Source organism: Pteropus medius, unplaced genomic scaffold (assembly GCF_902729225.1).
Source record: "Pteropus medius unplaced genomic scaffold, Ma_sr-lr_union100, whole genome shotgun sequence".
Taxonomy (NCBI): Eukaryota; Metazoa; Chordata; class Mammalia; order Chiroptera; family Pteropodidae; genus Pteropus; species Pteropus medius.
Window position 1 is genome coordinate 14,236,019 of NW_024340692.1, and position 21,184 is coordinate 14,257,202.

At 39.7% G+C, this 21,184-nt stretch overlaps 1 protein-coding gene across 1 annotated transcript in view; it reads right to left on the bottom strand.

Moving 5' to 3' along the window:
* SMARCA2 (SWI/SNF related BAF chromatin remodeling complex subunit ATPase 2) overlaps positions 1–21,184 on the bottom strand; it is a 122,029-nt gene that overhangs the window by 41,593 nt on the left and 59,252 nt on the right. Inside the window, exon 22 of the mRNA XM_039887353.1 lies at positions 17,843–18,061. Coding sequence (XP_039743287.1) covers positions 17,843–18,061 — 219 coding nt within the window. The remainder of the gene's footprint in view (positions 1–17,842; positions 18,062–21,184) is intronic.

Here is a 21,184-nt window from a genome sequence, read left to right on the forward strand (position 1 = left end):
TGTCAGATCATCAGGCATTAGATTCTCATAGGAGTACCAGTCCCTGGTGCCAAAAAGGTTGAGGACTGCTGGTCTAAAGGAAATTGCCTTGCCCATAGTACTTGCTGCCTGGGCAGCCATGTTCTCTATCAGGTAACTTGTCTCTGTCCTGGTCTCATCTGGTGGGTATCGGAATGGTCCCCCGTTCTCAGGGTGGCCTGTCTCTATGCTTGTGCAGGGCCTGGCATGAGGGTCTCCGGATAAACAGAAGTGAGAGTGATTGGCTGGGTTAGTTCACTTCTCTTAGAGTGTGCAAGTGTGAAAGAATATGTCCAGTTAGTGTAGAAGTTGAAGCTGAGTGAAGATCATGAGGTAGTGCCTGGACCAGAGATGTTATGAGCAGAAACCATGAATAAAGAGAGTACATCTGAAAATATGCAGAGTACACTGTGTGAAGGAGAAAGTGGGTAGCTGGTTCCAGGGCGGATTTAATTCCATATATACACTCGTATCAGTTATACACAGATCCATGGAGACATACATACATATATGTACATACACATGTTATTATAGTATCAGTAGAGGAGTATCTAACTCTGGTTAAAGTTGAGAAACCAACTTAGAATACATAACTTCAATACAATAATCTGGATTTGTTCAAGTTATCTCTGTATGATGCTTATAGGTATACATAGGACTCTGTCAAGTATGACTGTCCTGCTTTATTTAATGCCAGGTCAATAAGCCGAAAATTCAAAACTGGTCAGCTAAGAGCTATACCTATGTTGTAAACACAATTTGCTATGCAATGAACTTTAAAGTGAATCTCTGATTTTAAAGCATAATCAGGACCAGCAGTTTTGGTGGGAACATCTGGCTGAAATCAACAAGGGCAGAGCCAAGTGGCAGAGGAGACACCAGGAGACTGAAACATGGTCAGCGATTTGCATGGCATAGACAAACACAGGAACTGGCTCTGACTGGCAGTAGCATTCATATATAGGAAACATCTCCTAATATGCATTCCAGAAACAGAGCATCTCGAGAAAACTTTAGAGGGTGTGCACCTGACTAAATCTGAAGTTAAAAGGCTCCTTCAATCGACCTCCACTTACGAGGTTCGAGGTTGCCCCCAGCATGGACCCTCTGTTCACTCCACTTGACACACATACCAAGTCAGTTGTGTTCCCGAACATCTTGATGCCGGCTGCATTTGTTACTGGAACTATATAGTTCAATCATGTATTGCATAAAATGAAATATAACTGTGAAAAGAAATAGGGTTCTTATTTCCACTGTGAGTACAATGAGACTCCATAAAAAGTGAGTTGCTTAAAATAAAAACAAAAAAAGCCCACTTAAATTTGTCAAAGGCAATTATAATCTCATAATCTGGAGAAGAGTCTGCACTCTGTGCTTGTTACTATCAGGATTCTCAGGTGACTGATGTGTTAACTAGATGAGAGAATCTTTCACAATGTATATGAATATAAAATCACCACAATGTACCCTTATATATCTTACAATTTTGTCAGTTATCTCAGTAAAACTGAAATAAAGAAAAAAAATTCTAACTGTAAAAATACCAAGGCTGGAAATCCTAAGTAATACATGATGAGTGTCACTCATGCAAAAAGACTACAGCATTCTCTAATCAAGATATACATTGTTTTTCATTACAATTTACCTCTACACATAATACCTTTTCCCCCACCTTAACTGATATTTTCCTTGAGCAACCGGCTACTGTTTCTGATTACTTCGATTAAGGCTTCTGCTGTTCTTTCTTTTTAAAATGGGGGGCCACAAAGAAATTCCCATTTCCTTGCTTGTTCTTTTATGTCATGCAGTCTTCTCTCCTGCAATAAGACTTAATACCTCAATTCTGAATTTCTTCTCAATAGTGATGGGCTATTCCATATTGGTCAGATCTCACGCACTTTTTTTTTTTTCCCCCTCTATCAGGTTACTGTCCTACTCGAGTTCCTAAATTATCCTCAGTATATCAATTCCAAGTCTCCCTCCTGGACTCTAGAGATCTCCATAATCGGATTTTACCCACTCTGACTTGCCTCACTTCCGGCACGTGAGCATCCCCGCAGTACCAGTGACACAAATCCGGTACCTCATACCACAGCACGCCGTATTTACTGCCCCCATTTGAGATTTCTCACACCTCTCAACTGGAACATTCTTCCCAATTCTTGGTACCTATGCATTCTGTACCAAGTTTCCAAGATCAACTCCCATTTCCCCTGCTCGGAATCTTTCTCAGCTGTAACAGATCATTTAGATGTTTCTTTTTGTTACCAAGACCACACCTTATTTTTTGTGCTGAGGGAAGAAAAGGTAGTATAGTATATATACAGTTGACTATAAATTCAACTTTTTGACAGGGTTTCCTGGGAAAACTGCTCTTAGGTATATACCTATAGTATTCTCGGCATGTAGTAATATATAGGTAATAAATTTACATGTTTTTGTTCTATGTATTTCTGTGTTAATCTTCAAGAACAAAATCAGAAACTCGCATCGAACTCTTTGTACTCTCTCTACATTACCCTCTAGTGATCATCCCCTTTCTCACTTTCCCTTTACTGAGAACCTCTGAGGTCACTTAGACTGATGAGACTATTTCCTGGCCGCACGGTAAAATTCCTTAGCCCCCAGACAGGAATATTTTTCAAAAGTTGCCCAAAGCTACTTCTGCATCCTCATATCTTTAGTCTTGTCTAAAACCTATTTTATTTACTTTCTCCCCTACTGCTCCATAATATTTTCTTCCTGTAACACGACAGTCTTGAGTTTCTTAACTTTTCTCACCGCATTCTCCAAGTTTTTTTCTTTGGCCCTCCTTTTCATTCTCATAATAGTTGTAAATATGCAGTCAAGCAAATGTGGCCAATTGTCTCTTCTGTGTTCCCAGCAGATGTGACTAATAAGTATGATGTCCTGACCAGCAACAGGTGAGGTGTCTCTTAATGACCCCAGAGGGCTTTCTGCTGGAGAACTTTGGAACTATACTTTCTATCTCATCTAAGGGCAGCCCCATGTCCCATACACCCTTCCCTGACCAATTATCTAGGCTAGAAACCTTTAAAACCATCAGCCTCCCTTATTTCATTTTAGCAGTCCTGTTAGTCACCTCGTAGTTTACCTCTAAAATAGATAAACATCTTAACATTTATAAACATCAAACAATCTTTTCCATTCTTTCTCCTTGCTCTCGGGAAGTTCTCTTCCACATGGTCAAATATAATGTCCCCCCACCTCCGATGGGTTATCCTCACCCTCTCTCTAGGGCCCTTTTAATGCATCCTTTATAATACAAATGTTTATACTCCCTCTGCTTAAAAAGAGGAACACATCATTCATTCTCCCATTTCAACAATGTTCAGGCTCTACATTCTTTCTACAGGACAGAATAAAGCCCATTTTCTTTGGTCATGCTTAGCCTCCAGGGTGTGGCCCCACCTAGTTTTTCTTCACTCCTATCCTTATAAATACTCCATGTTCCCCAGACACAGTGTCACAGTACCTATGAGTCACATATTTCCATGCCTCTACATGGTTCCCTTGGCCTGGTAATTCTGCTCCTCATGATCCCCCTTTCCTACTCAAATAATGCTTATCTTTTTATTAAGAAATGGCTAAAATGCCATTTCTTTCAAAATATCATACCTGATCCCTCTTCGCCCAGTACTCTCACAATACATTACCAGCACTTTTACTCACTGTTTATTTAATTCTACTTTCAGTTTTATTTTGTCTTAAAATGTCTGAATCTCCTATCCGTCTGAAATCTCTTTTGGAATTTAAAAAAAAAAATCATTTTAATCAAAATACCTTCAAAGGCATTTAGATTGATGCCTACTCGCCAGTGAGATCCAACCATCTTGTTGAAGTAAAACTAAATCTTATTGTTTACTCTTCTTCCTGAAAATGACAGGGCTTACCAAGCAAGCACATTTTCCGGCCCGGCATAAATGATTTCTGTTCAAGGGAGGGCTACGCAATCACACAGTGAATTAAAATAAGTCAGGTAAGTGGGGCAAAATGAAGATTTTTGTTTTCCCATTTGCCCTGCTACAGCCCACCACTTTAAACTGCCTTCATTTTAACTGATAACTATATAGGCACATCTCATTGTATTGCGCTTCACAGGTGTTGCGTTTTTTTGTTTTTGTTTTTCTTTTTTTTTTACAAACTGAAGGCAAGATCCTCCACCAGGAAAAAGATTACGACTCACTTTACTGCAATACTCGCTTTATTACAGTGGTCTGGAACTAAACCCACAATATTTTCGAGGTATGCCTGTACAAACTTCTCTCTTGCTGTGGCTTTGAGAGTTAAATGGCTTAAAAAAGATATTCGACCCTACTGGCAAAAAGGATCCTGGAAGAGCAATGAAGATCAACACCCCCTACTCAGCTCCGAGGCAAAACTGTGTCAGCAATTCATTGAACAAGATAAGGAGGAGGACAGCGAGGGGCCTTGGCCCCCCTGAAAACAAGGCAAACAAGAAGGGGGAAGACACTAACCCGAGTGCCCCAGAGTCCTGCTGCTCAGCAGAGAGAAGTTCACAAGAGACGTCCCGTAGAGGAGCGGCGAGCTAGCAGCCTTCACGAGTATATCCCATCCAAGAGGCTGTGAGAAGACCTCTAGCAGTTAAGTCCTCCCAGGGTCATCAAAAGAGGCACCTGTTGCTGATCTGACCTGAGCCCTTGCACCCTTTTAAGAAGTGGCTTGAATTTGCAAGCTAGGAGGAGGTCGGCTCAGTGGGCAAAGGGACTGTAAACTGAGATGTGATTTGTCTTTTACCAAACCCCCACCACCCTGCCGCCTTGCATTGATATGCATTTTCAAAATATAAAAGGCAATAAACTCAACATTCTGCATTCATTAAACAAAGATACCTGCCATGAGCTAAATGCTAAATCCAAAAACCATGCCCCCGGCCTGGGAAGTTTAGTTCCTCATCTGTTAAATGGGAGAAATACAAACTTCAAGTCTTTAAGGGGATTAAAACGTGACCTTTGCTGACAGCGCCCAGCCCAGCACTGTGTGGTGTGGAGAAGGGAGGAGACAGTTGAGGAAGTGAGAGAAAGGGTCCAATTTGTGTCGGAAGTCCTGAAAATTCTATGGGAATGAATCTGAATTAAGAACTCAGTCCTGGCTCATAAAACCAATACAATGTTATAAGTTAATCATATCTCAAGCCAAAATAAATAAATAAATAAATAAATAAATAAATAAATAGATAGATAGATAAATAAATAAAATCCTGGAGACGGGTATAGCATGATGTGAGCCAAATTTATGGCAGTAAAAAAGCATCAGCTATGCAACACGAGAGAGGCGAAAAGCCATCTTTAAAAGAGAGGGAGAAGCGGCCTGTGAAACTTGGAGGGGAGGCATAAGTGCCCTGTTTACGAGAAGAAGCTAAAATCGCTAATCCAGTGCGGGAAGGCATGCCCCCACATATCCCTTAATGGCCTTTAAAAAAAGTCAATCGCTTGGTGCCCAGGAAAACAGGGTGTTCTTAAGACTGAATGGAAGGACATGCAAGTACTGCTAACAACAGGCTGGGACTTGATGGGCCGCATGGGGTGGGATTTAGTAAAACTGCTACAAAAGAGTTGAGCCTCATCACAGGTTAAAAATAATTCTAAACCGTAAGGGCACCAAAATAACCCCTGTTGGTGATTTTACTTGGCTCCTTCTCCAACCTGGATCTGTGAAGGTCAATGAGATTACAGGTGATTCTATTTTCTTACCCTCACTCTGATTCTGTATTTCCTGTTATGCTTTTTTGATGGGGAAATGCCTCCAAACAAACTTTATTTTAAAGTTCATGTAAAAAAAAAAAAAAATACTGAAGCTTCAGGTTTTCAGGTGCTGATTATAAATGCAGAAAGATACAATTAATAAAAGAGTCAATCATCAAGATTTATGTAACACGATACAATGGTGGCAAATAAAACCCCTAAGCTGGGTTTAATAATTATCTTGCAGAACAAATATTCATGTCTGGGATTCCCCTGGAATGTTGACAGTACCGTCTGTTGGACACCACAATATCCTTCCCAATGTCTTCCAATAATATTCCATGACATCAGTGTGTTGGAACATTAAATTGAAGTTTACCAGGAGGACAGGTATGGCTGTTAGTGAATTAAAGTGGATGCAAATGGATTCGGTCTTGATAATTTGTGGGGAGACTTGATATGCTTCAATGAATAAGATGAATCCATTTAGCAGCTGGTAAGTACTCTGAAAGGTAGTGTGCAGGGGACAAAAAAAAGTTTCTTCTTGATGACAAAATTCTTAGTCTTGGTCTATACAGAAATGCTGAAGCCCCCAATCACCTGTGTAGGAAAAGAAGCCTTCTGTGACAGGTAAGCACTGCTGTCACCAGCTGTAGCCAATTTGAGTCCTGTCCATCATGTCCTGTCAGCACACAGAATGTAAATGCTATAGACAACCAGTTTGTCCCGAAAGCTCTACACATTGGATCATGTACCCAGTCCACCAACATGCTAGCGAACCTCTTGCCAAACCTGTATGTTTTGAGAGAAAGCCTAAGAACAAGGAGAAAAATCTCTCACCATCCATGCCTTGAGTTTTAGTTCCTGGGAGCTGAGTCTCAGAGTTGGAGCTAGACCAGGGCAAACCCATATAGTTCTTTCTAGGGTCAGTCACCCTAGGGCAAAATCAAAGGATAGGGCAGGAAAGATGGGCCATGCTCTCTCCCTCACTTTATGACTCCAATGCATGGATGAGGAAACTGTGGCCCAGGGAGGTGATTTAGTGTATCCAAGGCATCAGACAGCAAAATGACAGATCTGGACCCAGAGCTCTGACATCCTGCTGCCTGAGTCCCTGTGCTCCTTCCACGAAGTGGAAGAGAAGAACAGAACCACTGGCAACCTTGATGAAACTGAAGTTTTGAATATATCACTTTAAATAATTTTTGGAAAATATTCTACCAAGTCCAAGAGAAAGGTATGAAAAAAAAAAAAAAAAAAACCCAGCATCATACATTAGGAATATGCTTTCTATGATGGACCGTGAGCACAGTGACTTTAGTATTGTATTTTAGTAGGAGTTGCAGAACAAGAATTGAGTTTGCCTAGGGCAAAGCTTCACAATCCCATCTGCAATTTTTCTTGATTTTGACAATTCAACATTCTTTAGAAAATAAGGAAGCCCTCTAAAAGGTAGATGGCATTACACTTAAAATCAACATTCTTTATTGAGGACTTTCTTGTATTAAACTAAAAATGAAAACCCAATTAAGTTAGTACTTTCTTTTCTCTTTTAATTTCAAGTTAGATTAGATGTATTAATCTGGTTTTTGCTGAAAAAAAAAAGAGAGTTCAAGCTAGAGGACAGCTGTTTGTAAAATCTATGAAAATTTCTGAGGAAGAGCTGGGTTGAAGCAATGGTTGTACTTTTGGTGCATATTTAAACAATCTTCATCAATGTGTTCTGAAATTAGAACAGAGCGTTCAAATTCTTGAAAAGTTCAAGAGCATTTATGTCAAAACTGCATTCCTTTAGAATTCTTTTAAGAAACCTTTACACGAAGACACAAACCACTGGAATCTAATGGGAAAGCATGCCAGCAATTTCTACCTTGACACATATTGGTCAAAAATACCCACAGGATTAGAGTGACTCTGCAGCCAAATCTCCTCTGCTAGCCCCCATTTCTGGCTGGTATGCTCATTATTCACAAATAATCATTGAGTACTTACTATGCGTGAGATACTACTCAAGTGCTGGCATATATCGGTAGTCTATAAAGGTAAGGGTCCTGGCTTTCTTAGAGCTTAATACTAGTGGAAGGAGACAATGAGATAACCTTTAGATGGTGGCAAGGGCCATGAAGAAAATTGGCACAGGTTATGTGACAGTTACTGGCAGGGCCTGGCTCTTTCAGCTAGGGTGGTTGAGTGGGATATCTCTGGAAAGAAACCATTAGGACAAGGAGACAGCTATAGAATGACCTGAGAAGGCTTCCAGGAAGTTCAAAGGACCAGAAAGACAGTCCAGCGTAGCAGCCGCCCAGAGAGCAAAGGGAGAAGATGAGATCTGAGGGCCAGGCAGAGGCCAGATGGCCCCCGCCTCAGAGGCCATGTTTAATTGCACTTGCAATGGGAGGCCGCTGGAAGGTTTTATATGGGGAGTAGTGTGTAGGGGGTGATCAGACTTGGTATTTGCTGTGGAAAGTACACTCTGACTTCTCTGGGTAGCCACCTGAACTGTTGTAAACAAAGCGCAAAAGCTGTTTACAAAAGCTGATTCCTCCAAAATGCCAGGAATCTACAAATGTCACAAGCTCCAGCTCATTATTTTGGCACCTAAATCTCTGAATCTCTTTTTCTTTTGTCATGGATGTTGAGATCTATTGTGCTGTATTTCTCCTCACTTGTGGGCCAAGAAGGGTGGGTAGAAACCCCAGAAGCACAGGTATGTCTGTTAGAGAGGCTTGGGTCTCCCAGAAGCAGCCAGGAGATGAACCCCCTTATCTTTGTGTCTGGAGGCCAAACTGAGTGCCAAAGAGGCAGTTGCCTTTCCATTCTCCACTGTCTGAGCATGGGGTAAGGAAAATTGTAAATAATGCCCCCAGAGACATGACACTAACACTCTAGCATAAAAAAGGAAACATAATTGTTTAAACTCTACTGATTTCCTGAACAGTTAAAAGCCTTCCAAGTTAGAGCATCTCACAATCTATTTTAATATCTATTAATTCCCATCTGTGTACACTTGGAGACCTGCTCTAAACAAGCTCTTCAAGGTGGCTAAATGTACAATATTACTTCTAATAGTAATATTGCTCTCAATTGAACTAATAAGGTGGGCCAACCACGATGGTAGGAAATAGAAACTTGACAATTAGCACTGCTTTCCCCAGTCCAAGCATCAAGTGTGGCTCAACCTACTCAATGTTCAATAAATGAGGGTTGAATTGAATTTGCTTTTAAACAGCCTCCATGAATGGACCCCTGATATAAAAAAAAAAGCAGAGGATGACCAGTATTAAAACCATAGTAAAAAGTAAAAGTAAAAGCTTCATGTGATTTGGGAGGTTGTCTTTAGATAGGTGGGAAAAAATCCTGCAAATCAAAGATAATGCAACTCAACCCAGGAGGGTCCAGAGACCTGTCTAATATCACAGACTTAGCGGGCGGCAGGGCCAGGACCTGCGGCCCAGGTTCCTCACCGCTATCCCCAGTGCTCTTCCTGCAAGCATGGAGGGATAGGTAGAAAATCGGAGGAGAGAGACACAAAACAAAAGTATTCTTTTCTTCTTTTCCTATCATCTGTTAGTTTTCTCCAAAGTAATTTAATACTTTTTCCTTAATAGCCATTTTTTTTTCTGAAAATTCTTCTTATATGGTAAGTTCTATGTTATACACATTTATACTTCAGAAAACTCTGTGAAGAACATCCCACAAGGAAGCTCGGAGAGGTTACACTAGGCACCCAAGGTCACAGAGCTAATTAGGTGGAGCTGAGATTTGAACTCTAGGTCATCAGATTCCAAAGTCGATGATGCTCTTATCCACTGTCCTCCATGCCCCAGATAGAAGACATGAAAGCCACAGTTCAGACATGGACCCACTGACAGAAAAGTCACCCTGTCCTATCTCTAACTTCCTTAACTATACTCTCTCCCAACTCCACTCCATGAATGAGGTCATTTCACAATGTTTACCTATAGCAAAACATCACATTGTACATCTCAAATATATACATTTTTATTTGTTAAAAATAAATAAAAAATTAAAAACTTTTTTTTCTTCACATAGCTTTATTGATTTTAAAAAGCACAGGACAAAACCAAATCTTGATGTGAAAAAAGCAGATATATTTCTAAAACCATCCATTTCTCAGCAGTAGTTTACTCCATGTAAAGACAATATGAACTTATTTGGGCTGGGTTAGTCTCTGTAAGCCAGTTCGAATCTCTCATGTTTACTTTTAACGACTGAGTTAGATTTCAGAGATGGGTAAAGGATAAAACTTGAAACCAGAAGTTCCGGGCATCATAATTTTTTAAGAAAATCATTTGAAACAGGTCTCTCTCGTTTCTTAACCTTTAATATTTATTTCAGTTGGCCCTCTTCTTGTATTGAATTTACCCTACTGAATTTTGACAAAAGGGGGTATAATCGCTGTGAAAGTGACCTAGCGAATGGATTTAAAAATAAAAGTTGTAGAAAGTTATAAAATTCTTTTGCTATTGTCAAATATTTCCCCAAACAATTCACAATTCTTACTGCCATTAATTAGTTCAGTACGTCCTTTCTGAAGTACAGAAGAACCTGGAATTTGGCAAAACTCAAATCTATTTACTGGGGCCTTAGCTCTCCCTTGTGTATAAAAACGGAAATGCAGCTTGCTAGAAATGTTGCCCCAGTAAATCTGATGACCCAATTTTAAAAACTAAAAATGCCATTTGATTAAAAAAAAGAACAATTTTTAAATCCTATATAAAAATCAAGGAAAGATTATTTAAAGTGACTAAATAAAAGAGAAGGGGCAAACGATTAGGTATTAATGCACATTCTTTAGATAAAATGCTCAAAAAAAAAATCTTGTCATTATAAAATAAGATATTTTGGTAGAAAAGTACATCTCACTGATGCTCTCAACAGTGATCACAGCCAGGAGATTCCAGCCCTGGTCTCTGATTTCAGGCTGGATCATATTTAATCCAGCCCAAACAGAGGGGACGTTGTCCTGTTTCAAGGATTTCTAGAGAGAGAAAAATCTGCTACATATAGGTGAGGAAATATTTTGTTATTTCTCATGGTGTATTTCAAACATTTTATTTGAAATCTCAATGTCTTTAAACCTTTTTGTACTTTTCCCAGTTCTTTGTGACAAGCTCTCCATGGAGTTCTTGGCCTTTTTCCTTTGTAGAGTTTGGCTGGGGATGGTTGTGGTCGAATGCCAACTAGGGGATGTTCTCCTATATTTGCACCCTGGTGTGATGTATCTTTTTAAGGCACACACTAAATTTCATTAAGAGGTGTCACATTTTACTATACTTGTTATCTCCTGCTGTTATATGGTTTAAGAGTCTTAATTTTTTTCTTTACTTTGAGCTTTGGGAAGGTGAAACACCAAACACTCTTTTAGTGGTCAGTAGACATAAATTTAGGCCTGTAAATCCTGGGACCCTCAAGCACTTATTCTGGTGACAGACTGGTTGAGGAAAAAGAGGGTGTTGTATGCTGCCTCTCCCTGAAGGTCCCTCTTGAAGCCCCATGGCTTCTCAAACTAGCTGTATCTATTGCCAGATTTAAAGATCTGAGGAAGTGAGTCTTATCACCATCATTTACATAACATGGTTTGGGGCCCAACTTTACAGGGCATTGCAAAAATCCAGAGGTACCTTCCTTCATTACCAGGAACTTACACTGTATACCAAAAGAAGCATCATTACACTCATGTATCAGGACCACACAGACACCAGCAAATGAGGACTTTCCACATAATAGTTTCGAGATATCAGATCCACTATGAAACAAAAGCATAACTCTCTGAAGTTCACTCCCTTCATCGGGCTGGCAATTAAGTATTATACAGAGCACATAATTTAGATTGTATTCCAATTATCTTCAAGTGCTGCAGGGCACAAATCACTCACTTGGCAATTAAATAAATTCTGGAATGTAACACAATGTTTTAAGGAAGGGAAGGATTCTGAAATTGGCAGAAGGACTAAAAGAACAGGAAGAATAGAAAAGCCAGGCATTTCAGAATACGCCCTCAGCCCAATCTCTGGCTTCCTAGTTACCCCAATTTTATGGAGCCCCTATTTCAATGATGGTTACAATACTAGAAACATCACGGTCAGTACACACATGGTTAAAGTTAAACTAAAAATACCCGTCCCACTCAGCTCATCAGATGTCTGCCAATTTAGGTCAATGAAATGCCCACTCTCACATGTAAAGAAACAAAGATATTTTTCCAAGAAATTATCAACATGAGCCAATTATTGTGTGTGCGCAAATACACACACACATATATATATCATACATAATTTAGCACTTTTATCACCTTGACTGTACCGCGGGAAAGCTATGAAATGGTAACGGATGTAATATTTTTAAAACTACATCAACATTCTTTCCCACACTTTCTAAGAGTCGATTCCCTGTTCCAGGGAGAAACGCTCTGCCTTGAGGGGGATTAGGATAAAGTTGGTATGCAAAGACAAATGACACCACTGACTTCCAATCTAGGATTTGTGAGCCCACCATCAACAGCAGTCTGAATCAGGCTTTGTTGATAGAGAAGAGTTTCTTCAATTCCAAAGGCTCTTCAAATTAAGAGCTAAGCCTAGTGGACAGGGATCCTCAGAAGTGCACTAAGAGCCATGGTACAGCCCACTTAGGCCAGGCCACATGTGGATGGGAAGTTAGGAAGGCAGGACAGAGAGCCTCTTCCCTGGAGAGAAAGAGAGTGGGTCAAAAAGAAGAGAGGTAAGAGGTCCCAGGCCTGAGGATATTGCTACTTGTATAAAAGAATCTACCTGGCCTTTGTTCTGGGTTCCTGGCAATTGAGTTTCTAAAACTCAGAATTTCCTGAGTGACAGCAGTGTCTTTGTTATGATAACGAGGTGACTCAGGGTGGTTCCCTAGATATCTTCACGACTGGGGCTGGTTACCAGAAAGCCCAACCACATGATTAGAAAGTTGAAACCTTGAGCCAACCTCTCTGGGGGGCGGGAAGGGGGCGGGGCGCAGAGAGGGCTAGAGACTGAGTTCAATCACTTGGCCAATGACTTAATCGTGCCAACATAATAAGATCTCAGCAAAAACTCCACACTGACCTCAGTGGACCTTCCTGGTTAGTGAACACATTGATGTGCCAAGAGGGTGACGTGCCTTGATTCCGTGAGGAGAGGGCAGAGAAACTGTGTCCCCTTCAGACCTCGGCCTATGTATCTACCTCTTCATTTGGCTGGTCCTCCTGATTTGCATCCTTCATAACAAAATTCTAATCACAAGTAGCACTTTCCTGAGTTCTGTGAGTCATTAGAGCAAATTAACGAACCTGAGGGGGTCACGAGAAGCCTTGAATTTATAGCCAGTCAGTCAGAAGAACATCTGGCCTAGAACTTACAGCTGGTATCTGAAGTAAGTGCAATCTTATTGGGAACTTCGAATCCTTTGTGCCTTGTGGGTCTATGCTAATTCTGAGTAGTTACTTCTGGAACTGAACTATGGTACATCTAAATGGGGCTGAAATGGAATACTCACCCACTGGGGTGTGGGTGCAGGGAGCAAGAGGAATGAGGCCCTAAAAATGCCCAGAGGTAGATTTACTGTGAAAGTAATGACGTGTGAGCTTTAGGACTCTCATTTCACAAGCTCCTTCCAAGGCTCTGGGAGGGTCTTCACTATGTGTTCTTGTGGTCAGATACTTTCATAGAATTTGCAGAAGTAAGACATTTTTGTATTGCTTGTTTGAAAGAGCTCCCTGACCTGCCCAACCATCAGATTTTAGAAGCTTCAGGCTTGACCATCTCCTTGGTGGCGACTTAGCAAGTTCTAAGAAAATGAGCTAGACTATCTTGTATGTTTCAGCACAGTGTGAAGAAAGAGCTAAGAGTCTGCAGATCCCTAAAAAGGACACAGAAGAGCTGAGAGCATTATGAGACCAGAGAGGCTGGAGGTTTTCACGTGACTTCAGAGTACAGAAAAGCTGCCCACTGGAGACTCTGGCCTGGACCCCAGCCTTGAACAGCAACCGTCATCAAAGTCTCCAAAAGGTTGAGATGGGACCAGATAGATATAGGTCAAGACATCCAGACACAGGACAGACCAGTAGCCCTGCATGAGTCCAGAGGAGACCCACAGTGTAGTGGGAGAACCAGGGTGTACACCCTGAATGCCAGCTTTCACCTTTATCCAGATACCATCTAAGAAGGATGATGGGACAGGAGGCCCCAGGAGAAGAGAGAAACAGCCCGTAGGGTACATAAATGTTGAACTGACTACCCCAAAAAAGATGACGTTAACTCGAGACTGGCTAACACCAAAGAAATTTAAGTTTCCTCAATGGAAACAGGAATTTCAAAATGACCTAAAAACCTTTTTTTTAAAAAACAAAACAAAACAAAAAAACTGAGCTGTGTTGGAAATTATGATCCTTCTCATTTAAAACATTACAAATACAAGAAAAAAAAATTTCTTTTTAAATTTTCCAACTAAACAGATTGTCTAAAGGACACTGCGGGAATTTTTAGTATACTATGATTATAAAATAAAACCTGTTTGTGATGAATCCATAATAAAAGTTTTAAAGAAAGTGGCTATATCCTATGACTTAAATTTAACCTAAGAGATCTGAGGCAGAGACTGCTACCTAGTCACCAAAATCTCATTTTTCTGTTCGCATAGCCAGACCATATTTCCCAGTCTTCTTTACAGCTAGGGTGGCCACATGACAGTTCTAGCCAATGGAGTGTGAGCAGAGTGATATGGAACCATTTAGAACTAGCCCATTAGAACTCTGCACCTAGCACTCCATGCTGTTTTCCCCACTTCCAGCTCACTGGGGTGAGGATGTTTAAGCTGGCAGAGGTTCTGGCAGCCTGGATCTTTGAATGGAGAGGATACATGGAGAATAGCTGCCCCCACCAACCAGGAGTGCCCACGTTGGACTTTTACACGAGAAATAAAACTACTTATTTGTTTAGAAAGGCCCATAAATATGGCATGTTTAGTTTCATCTGTTGCCGCAGTGAACGTTACCCTAAGCTACACTCTTATACATCAATCGGTGCTATTTCAATTTGGCAATCAATGGGCAATTACTATTTGGACACAGAAGATATAAATTCTAGCAAGATTCAGCTTATTGACTAGTCAGGAAGGCAGGAATGTCGATAACTACCAAGAAAACCAGGGCACTGGATTTGAGCTGTGACAGAGGACAAGCAGAGAAAAATGAGAATACAGTGGAAAGTGCAATTAGTATTGACTCGCTAAGGCATCACAGAAATGGGGGCAACTGAGCTGGGCCTTGAAGGTTGAGAAAAGTTTAAAAGAAAAAGGAGGGTAGAAAGTTCATTCCAGACTATACGTAAGTCCTCGAATATTTTAACCAGTGGGATGTGATACTAAAAAGAGAAAAAATATTGTTCGGTTCACCACAGGGAATGGAATCAAGGCCAGTGAGGAGCAGCTACAAGAAAAGAAGATTCCATTCAACCTGGGGAAGAACTAACAATCGGGCTGACCATGAACTGGAGGGGTGAGGCAGACAAGAAGGCAGAGTGTTTCCTTTAGGGACGGCCAGCCTCTTGGCAGGGGCACTACAGAGATTGTGATTTAAGCACAGGATGGGTAGCTGCTCCATTCAGCTGCCTTCCAGCTCTGGGATTCTATGTATCTTCAGTGCCTCTGCCAAGCAGGCTTTGTACAACATTGCCAGGAAAAAGAAGAATTATTTTAGCCCTGTTACAGCATTTCTTACACGACAGTTCTTGCCAAATTCCCTTTCAAGGCTGTGTTGGCTGGGTTTGCTCAATGTGTTCAATCATAAGCCAGTTGAGAACATTTCATATCCAGGCTCATGGAAACCCCTTGAATATAATTTTATTATCATAAAAGCTTAATAGACTGATATTAAGTAGGAGTGTTATGGGTGAACAAGAAAACAAATGACAGTAAGCGTTTATTTTTGAACGCTTAGGCCATGGGGGCACTCTGAATTAATTGCACGTTCTTGTTAACAGCAAGTTACCATCTCATACCAAAAATGGACATCCAGTTTTCAAAAGAGAAAAAGACATAGTAATAATAAAGCTACACTAAGAACAGTTTTATCCTTCTTCGGTGACATTGATATCTTGCAATACATCTTAGGTTGAAAATTATGAACATAATTTCAGAGCTTAATTTTGTAAAAAAAACTATTTTCCATTTCTAGATTTAAAAAAAGGTATACTAGATACACTAGAAGGAGAAATGCTATCCTAACATTACTGATAAGTTAATAACTTTCCACTTTCCTCTTATAAGGTTATAATTTCATTTCACAAACATTCACTGAGTCTCTAGTACAGGCTAAGCACTGTGCTAATCATTAGTGATAGAAACTGAATGAAAAGAGAAAAAACTGAGGTATTCTAAACCTATAAACTTTCTAAGATTAATAATCTTACTTTTCTTAAGAGCATTTCCAAATGATTATAAAAAAAATGAAAAGTTCAGTTATATTCTTGCCCAATAAACAAGAATATTTTGCTTGTAATATCTGGAGATTATACATATATAAAGATTGACTTTAAAAGGCTGGCCTAGATCATTGTCTCATCTCCTGTAATAGTTCTCCAGGTATTTAATTTATTGCTAAAATAAAAGAAAAAGGGAATAGATTTTCATCAGCTCAGAATGATATTCAATAAACACAAATCTCTTCACATTATAGAATGAATCTTACTTATACAGCTATAACCACACAATAGTGAAACAAAAGAAATCCATAAAACTGTATACTGAGGTCACTGGAATAGTTGGATATGACAGTAAAACAATCACACAAAAGTTATATTTCATAGCCATCATTCAACCATAAACATGAACAATGTCTTCTTAGTCTCTCTCCTTACAGAATACCACAGACTTCAATCTTTTCAAAATTCAGATCACGTCTCTCTCATCATACAACATCCTGAGTAAATCACATCTCCAGTGGTGCCAAGACCTGTCTGCCATTGACCCATAGTCTCAAACTACTTCCTATTGCCTTTCTACCCACCTACCTACTTACAACCTGGGTCCTAAAAATCCATGTTTTACAAAGCTTGAGAATTGTATTCTCTTTTGATAAAATGAACAACTCGCAACAACAGCCTCTATTTTGTTTGGTTTTCACCCAACTGTGTTACTATTTCCAGCATGCATTCACTGGCCCTGCCTGGAATGCATATCCCAGATTGATCTGTCTGTCTAGGTACTAAGTCTGATCCCACTAACAGAAAGTAGGGCCAAACATTCAAATGGAAGATTCACACTGGCCTTGGCATTCACATATGTGGCTCCTAGGAATCTTTTGATATTCCTGTGCTCACCAAGGAAACTTCTGAGATTTCATTCTTCAGTCAAAATGAGAAATCAACATTTTCCAAAGGTGAGGGGACCCAAACTAAAGAAAAACATTTTTAAGCGTCAGCGACCCAAGTCCCAAACCCTAGTCTTTGTTTGCGATGGACAGATCAGATCCAACTGAGAGTGAACACGCCAATGCAACAGCATTCACTGATTCTGCTATTTCTAGAAAGCCGTGTGATCCTGTATAATCACTTAACCTCTCTGGGCAACAACTGTTTTGTCTGTAAAACCAAGAGAGGACAGAGTCACCTTCCAGCTTTAATAAAATGACAATGCAGTTAGAAAACTGCTGTCCCTGAACCATCTCTGCAGGACTTGGAAAAGTAAAACTCCAATTAAAGATCCATGAAATGGGGAATTAAAAGGATCTCTAAGGCCCCTTCCACATTTTGATTCTAACTCCAAGAGAGTGAGGCATGGCCAGGTAATTGGTCATAAAACATTAGTGGGTCTCATAGCTCTAATAATCCTGTGCTTCCAACAGCCAACTGAGCTCCAGCAAAGAACTCTTCATTATATTTCAAGACACCGCCTTGACATGTAGAATGACTCCACTGCAACAGCAGAATGACTTTATCTATGTTCAAAGGCCATCTCCTCTTTTACTGTCAACTTGTGTCCCTTAGAGAATTTGAGCTCTCATCTCAGCTCCTGATTTCTCCAAGCCAACAAGAAACTCCACCAGCAGAGACAGTTAAGAAAGCCACACCTACCCGCAGCCACTGCTTCTCTGTGAGGGCGTCGCTGTAGTCCACATCCCGGCGCTGGCGAGACCCCCTACCAAATATTTTCTCCTCCTCTTCCTCACATGTAAGCCTTTCCACTTCAGCGTCATCTTTAATAATCCAGGAGGGCAGCTCATCTTCCTCCATTAAGCGTGGCTTGCGCTTTGGGTTCCGGGCGTCCTCCCTCCGCCGGTCCATGTCCATACGCTGGGGATATTAACAAAAGTTTCACCAATGGGAAAGGGGGTTCTGTCCAGCACAGACTTTACAGCACATAAAACTTTCACAAATCGCCTCCTACGACAGCAGGGTCCCGTTCAGTTTTTCCCATGGCGGCTCCTGGCTGACTTGTTCTAGCCCATCCCTGAAGCACAGTGTCCAGGCAGAGAATCTGCAAGGTAAAATCTCCTCCCCTCTTCTGTATCCATCACTGAAATTTCTGTATGCATTTAAAAAATGCTCTTTAAAAATTGCTTTTCTTAGCACATCTGTGTGCAAAGCTTCCCCTGAAGTAACAGAAGATTCAAATTGGGGATGTATTTTTAAAAGACGAGCCCCACCTATATAATTCACTGCTGTCCTGACATAAAAGTATTTTTCGAGCATATAAAAAAAGGAAGTTCATTAAGAAAATTTCCTTTTTACTCAATAGGGCTCATGGTTTTGGTTAAATAACCAGGAAAAAAAATCAGCAACTCGGGTGTCACTAGCAGAGTAGGCACATAAATGGCTTGATTAGTCAGTTGGCCATGACTGTATTGAATTTTTAGTACATTATGGGCTCTGAGAGAAGAATGTCCCTTGGTTCTTTAGCTTTTAAAAAGTTTAGCTCTTATGAAAATATTATACCACAGAGACATACCCCTGACGTAATCTCATCGCAACTGATCAAGTTATTAGCGAAATGGCCTTTTGTAGCCTTTCAAAGCCTTCGAATGCATATTTCCCCATGTCCTGCTTGCTTTTTCAAATTCTAGTACAATGGTAAATAAGTTAAGTTCCACGTATATGGTTTTAATCTGTAACTAAACAATTTGATAGCTAAAAAAAGCAAATAAAAGCTCTACTGATTTGCTATACACATTAGTTAAATACATCACTAGCTAGATATACCATTTCTACAAGTGAATACATCATTAACCATTAAATGATTTACCTTTTCCCTCTTTCTTCCTTTGGTTCTACTGAACTGAAAAAGGGATTCAATACAATTTTTCCTTAAGAGCTAAAACTGGTAACAAAATTTAATTTCTATTCAAATCCAAATTTGATCCCTAGAATATATTTAAAAATTAAAGTTCAAAGTCCTTCAAACTATGCTTAAACATTTTCGGAAATCATTATATTCCCAAGATGGGTAGGCGTGGAGCATGGTGGAGTCCCACTGGTAGATAAATGCGGCCATCCTGTTCTGTCATGTGCTATAGTTAGCTATAGAGGCTGTTCTTAATCCTGCTTTCTAATCTCTAGTATCAGAAATGGGATCCACCAAACCTTACTAATGAGCACACAGAGGATGCCTTGTTAACAGTGCAATTTAAAGAGGGGCTTCTCAAGGTGATCCCTTAATAGTTGTTAGATAGCTAATAAGAAAAACATATATTTGTTAATATGCTACACTGAGATGACAAAATATAGTCACTTCGATTTTTGGTTAGGCCGCTACCATTATCTATATATACCACAACCTGTAAAATGACTTGCTATGCATTTGTCCACAATTGAGAAAATAAATCTTTGCTGATATAAAATAACAGTTGCTTCCCCCGCCCCTTTTAGGAAGAGTTGATGCAATGTGTAATATGCTGATGATTGTATCTCTTCTCAGAAATTTCTGCAGAATACTAGTACAAAATCTGAAGTTGATATTCAAGTAAGTCTAATTTATTATTCAGATACTACACGAATATGCTTGTCTTAAAACTCCATAATAAACAATTATTTTTAAAAGTACTTCTTGCCTTTGTAGGGAATAGAGCAGCTAAAAGTTTAATTTTTGAATGTGAGCAAAATGTTTCGGGTATGTACCTTGACCTGTCAAAGATCTTTTTAGGTAAAATTCACAGGTAATCAGTATCAGAGATAACTTTTTCTGAAGTCATATTTTTAGAAGGAAAAAAGAGAAAAAAATGTTCAAGAGTAAGGTTTTAATTTAAAGAGACTTATCTGTTTAATGTGTGTTACTTAACTACAGTGTCTATGATACAAAATTAAATCAGTTTGTATTAATTTTACCGAGAATTCTTTTATAATAATAGATATAGAGTTTAAATATTGAAATCCAAATCTAGCTCACATTCCATTCTTGTTTATCGCTAAACTTTTTATTCAGAGTAGCTGGCAAGGATTAAAATTTGATTTCCTGCCCCCTGGTGGAGGTGCTAATGAATAGTGAATTGGCCAAAGGCAGCCAGCCGATTAGTTAGAAGACTAAGAAACACACAATGAAATATACAGATGTTCTATTATAAAGTTGTATACCTGAAACTTATAAAATCTTATTAATCAATGTTACCCCTAATAAATTTAATTAAAAAAGAAAAAAACAAACCAAACCAAAAATTTTTATAATCAAAAAATAAGAAGTCAACCTTTAAGAAACAAGCAAAACATTCACAAATCAAAATACGTACAAAAAGGTGTTCCTTAACCAGCTTCACCTGTTTCAAGTCTGTTCTTTGCATGATAAAATATTCTCAAATTAAAAGAAAGCTGTGCCTTGGCCAGACATTCACGTTTTTTTCTGAGGCTTTCAATTTCTACAAATACAGAGCCCAAAAGTAAGAAAAGAGTTCTCTTTTCCCAGTATTTCGGGGCTGCAGATGGAAATGTCCATCTCTGGGCCTAATCTAATTTGCATAATGGCAGGCAGCTTATCTTTCCCAGGGTCTCAAGAGCATCTGAGGCTACAGCAGTGCTGAATTATTGCCAATCAGTGATCAGCCAGGGACGCAGAGGGTCTCTTGCTTCAGTGTTTCCCAGTAGTCTACATTTTAATAAGTTCCTCAAGGAGAGGAAAGGTGTCTATCTCCAAGGTGTATCTCTAATCTCCCTAAGTAAAGAATAATCTATAAAGGTAGTGACCAACAGTATGAGCTCATAAACTTAGGTTGTATGAACACCCATGCTGACCATGCTGTTAATGTCATTTTTCTGTCATATCTCTCCAAAACAGCCTTACCTGGGTAGGGTGGTTCATTTAGGAGTGTGGGAAATGTGCACATCCCAGGTTAGGAGTTAGTCCCATGGCTACCTAAAAGTTTCCTGAGAAATAATTAAATGTCTTTTATCCTGAACAATTATGTGTGGACACAATCATTGTTCCCTAGA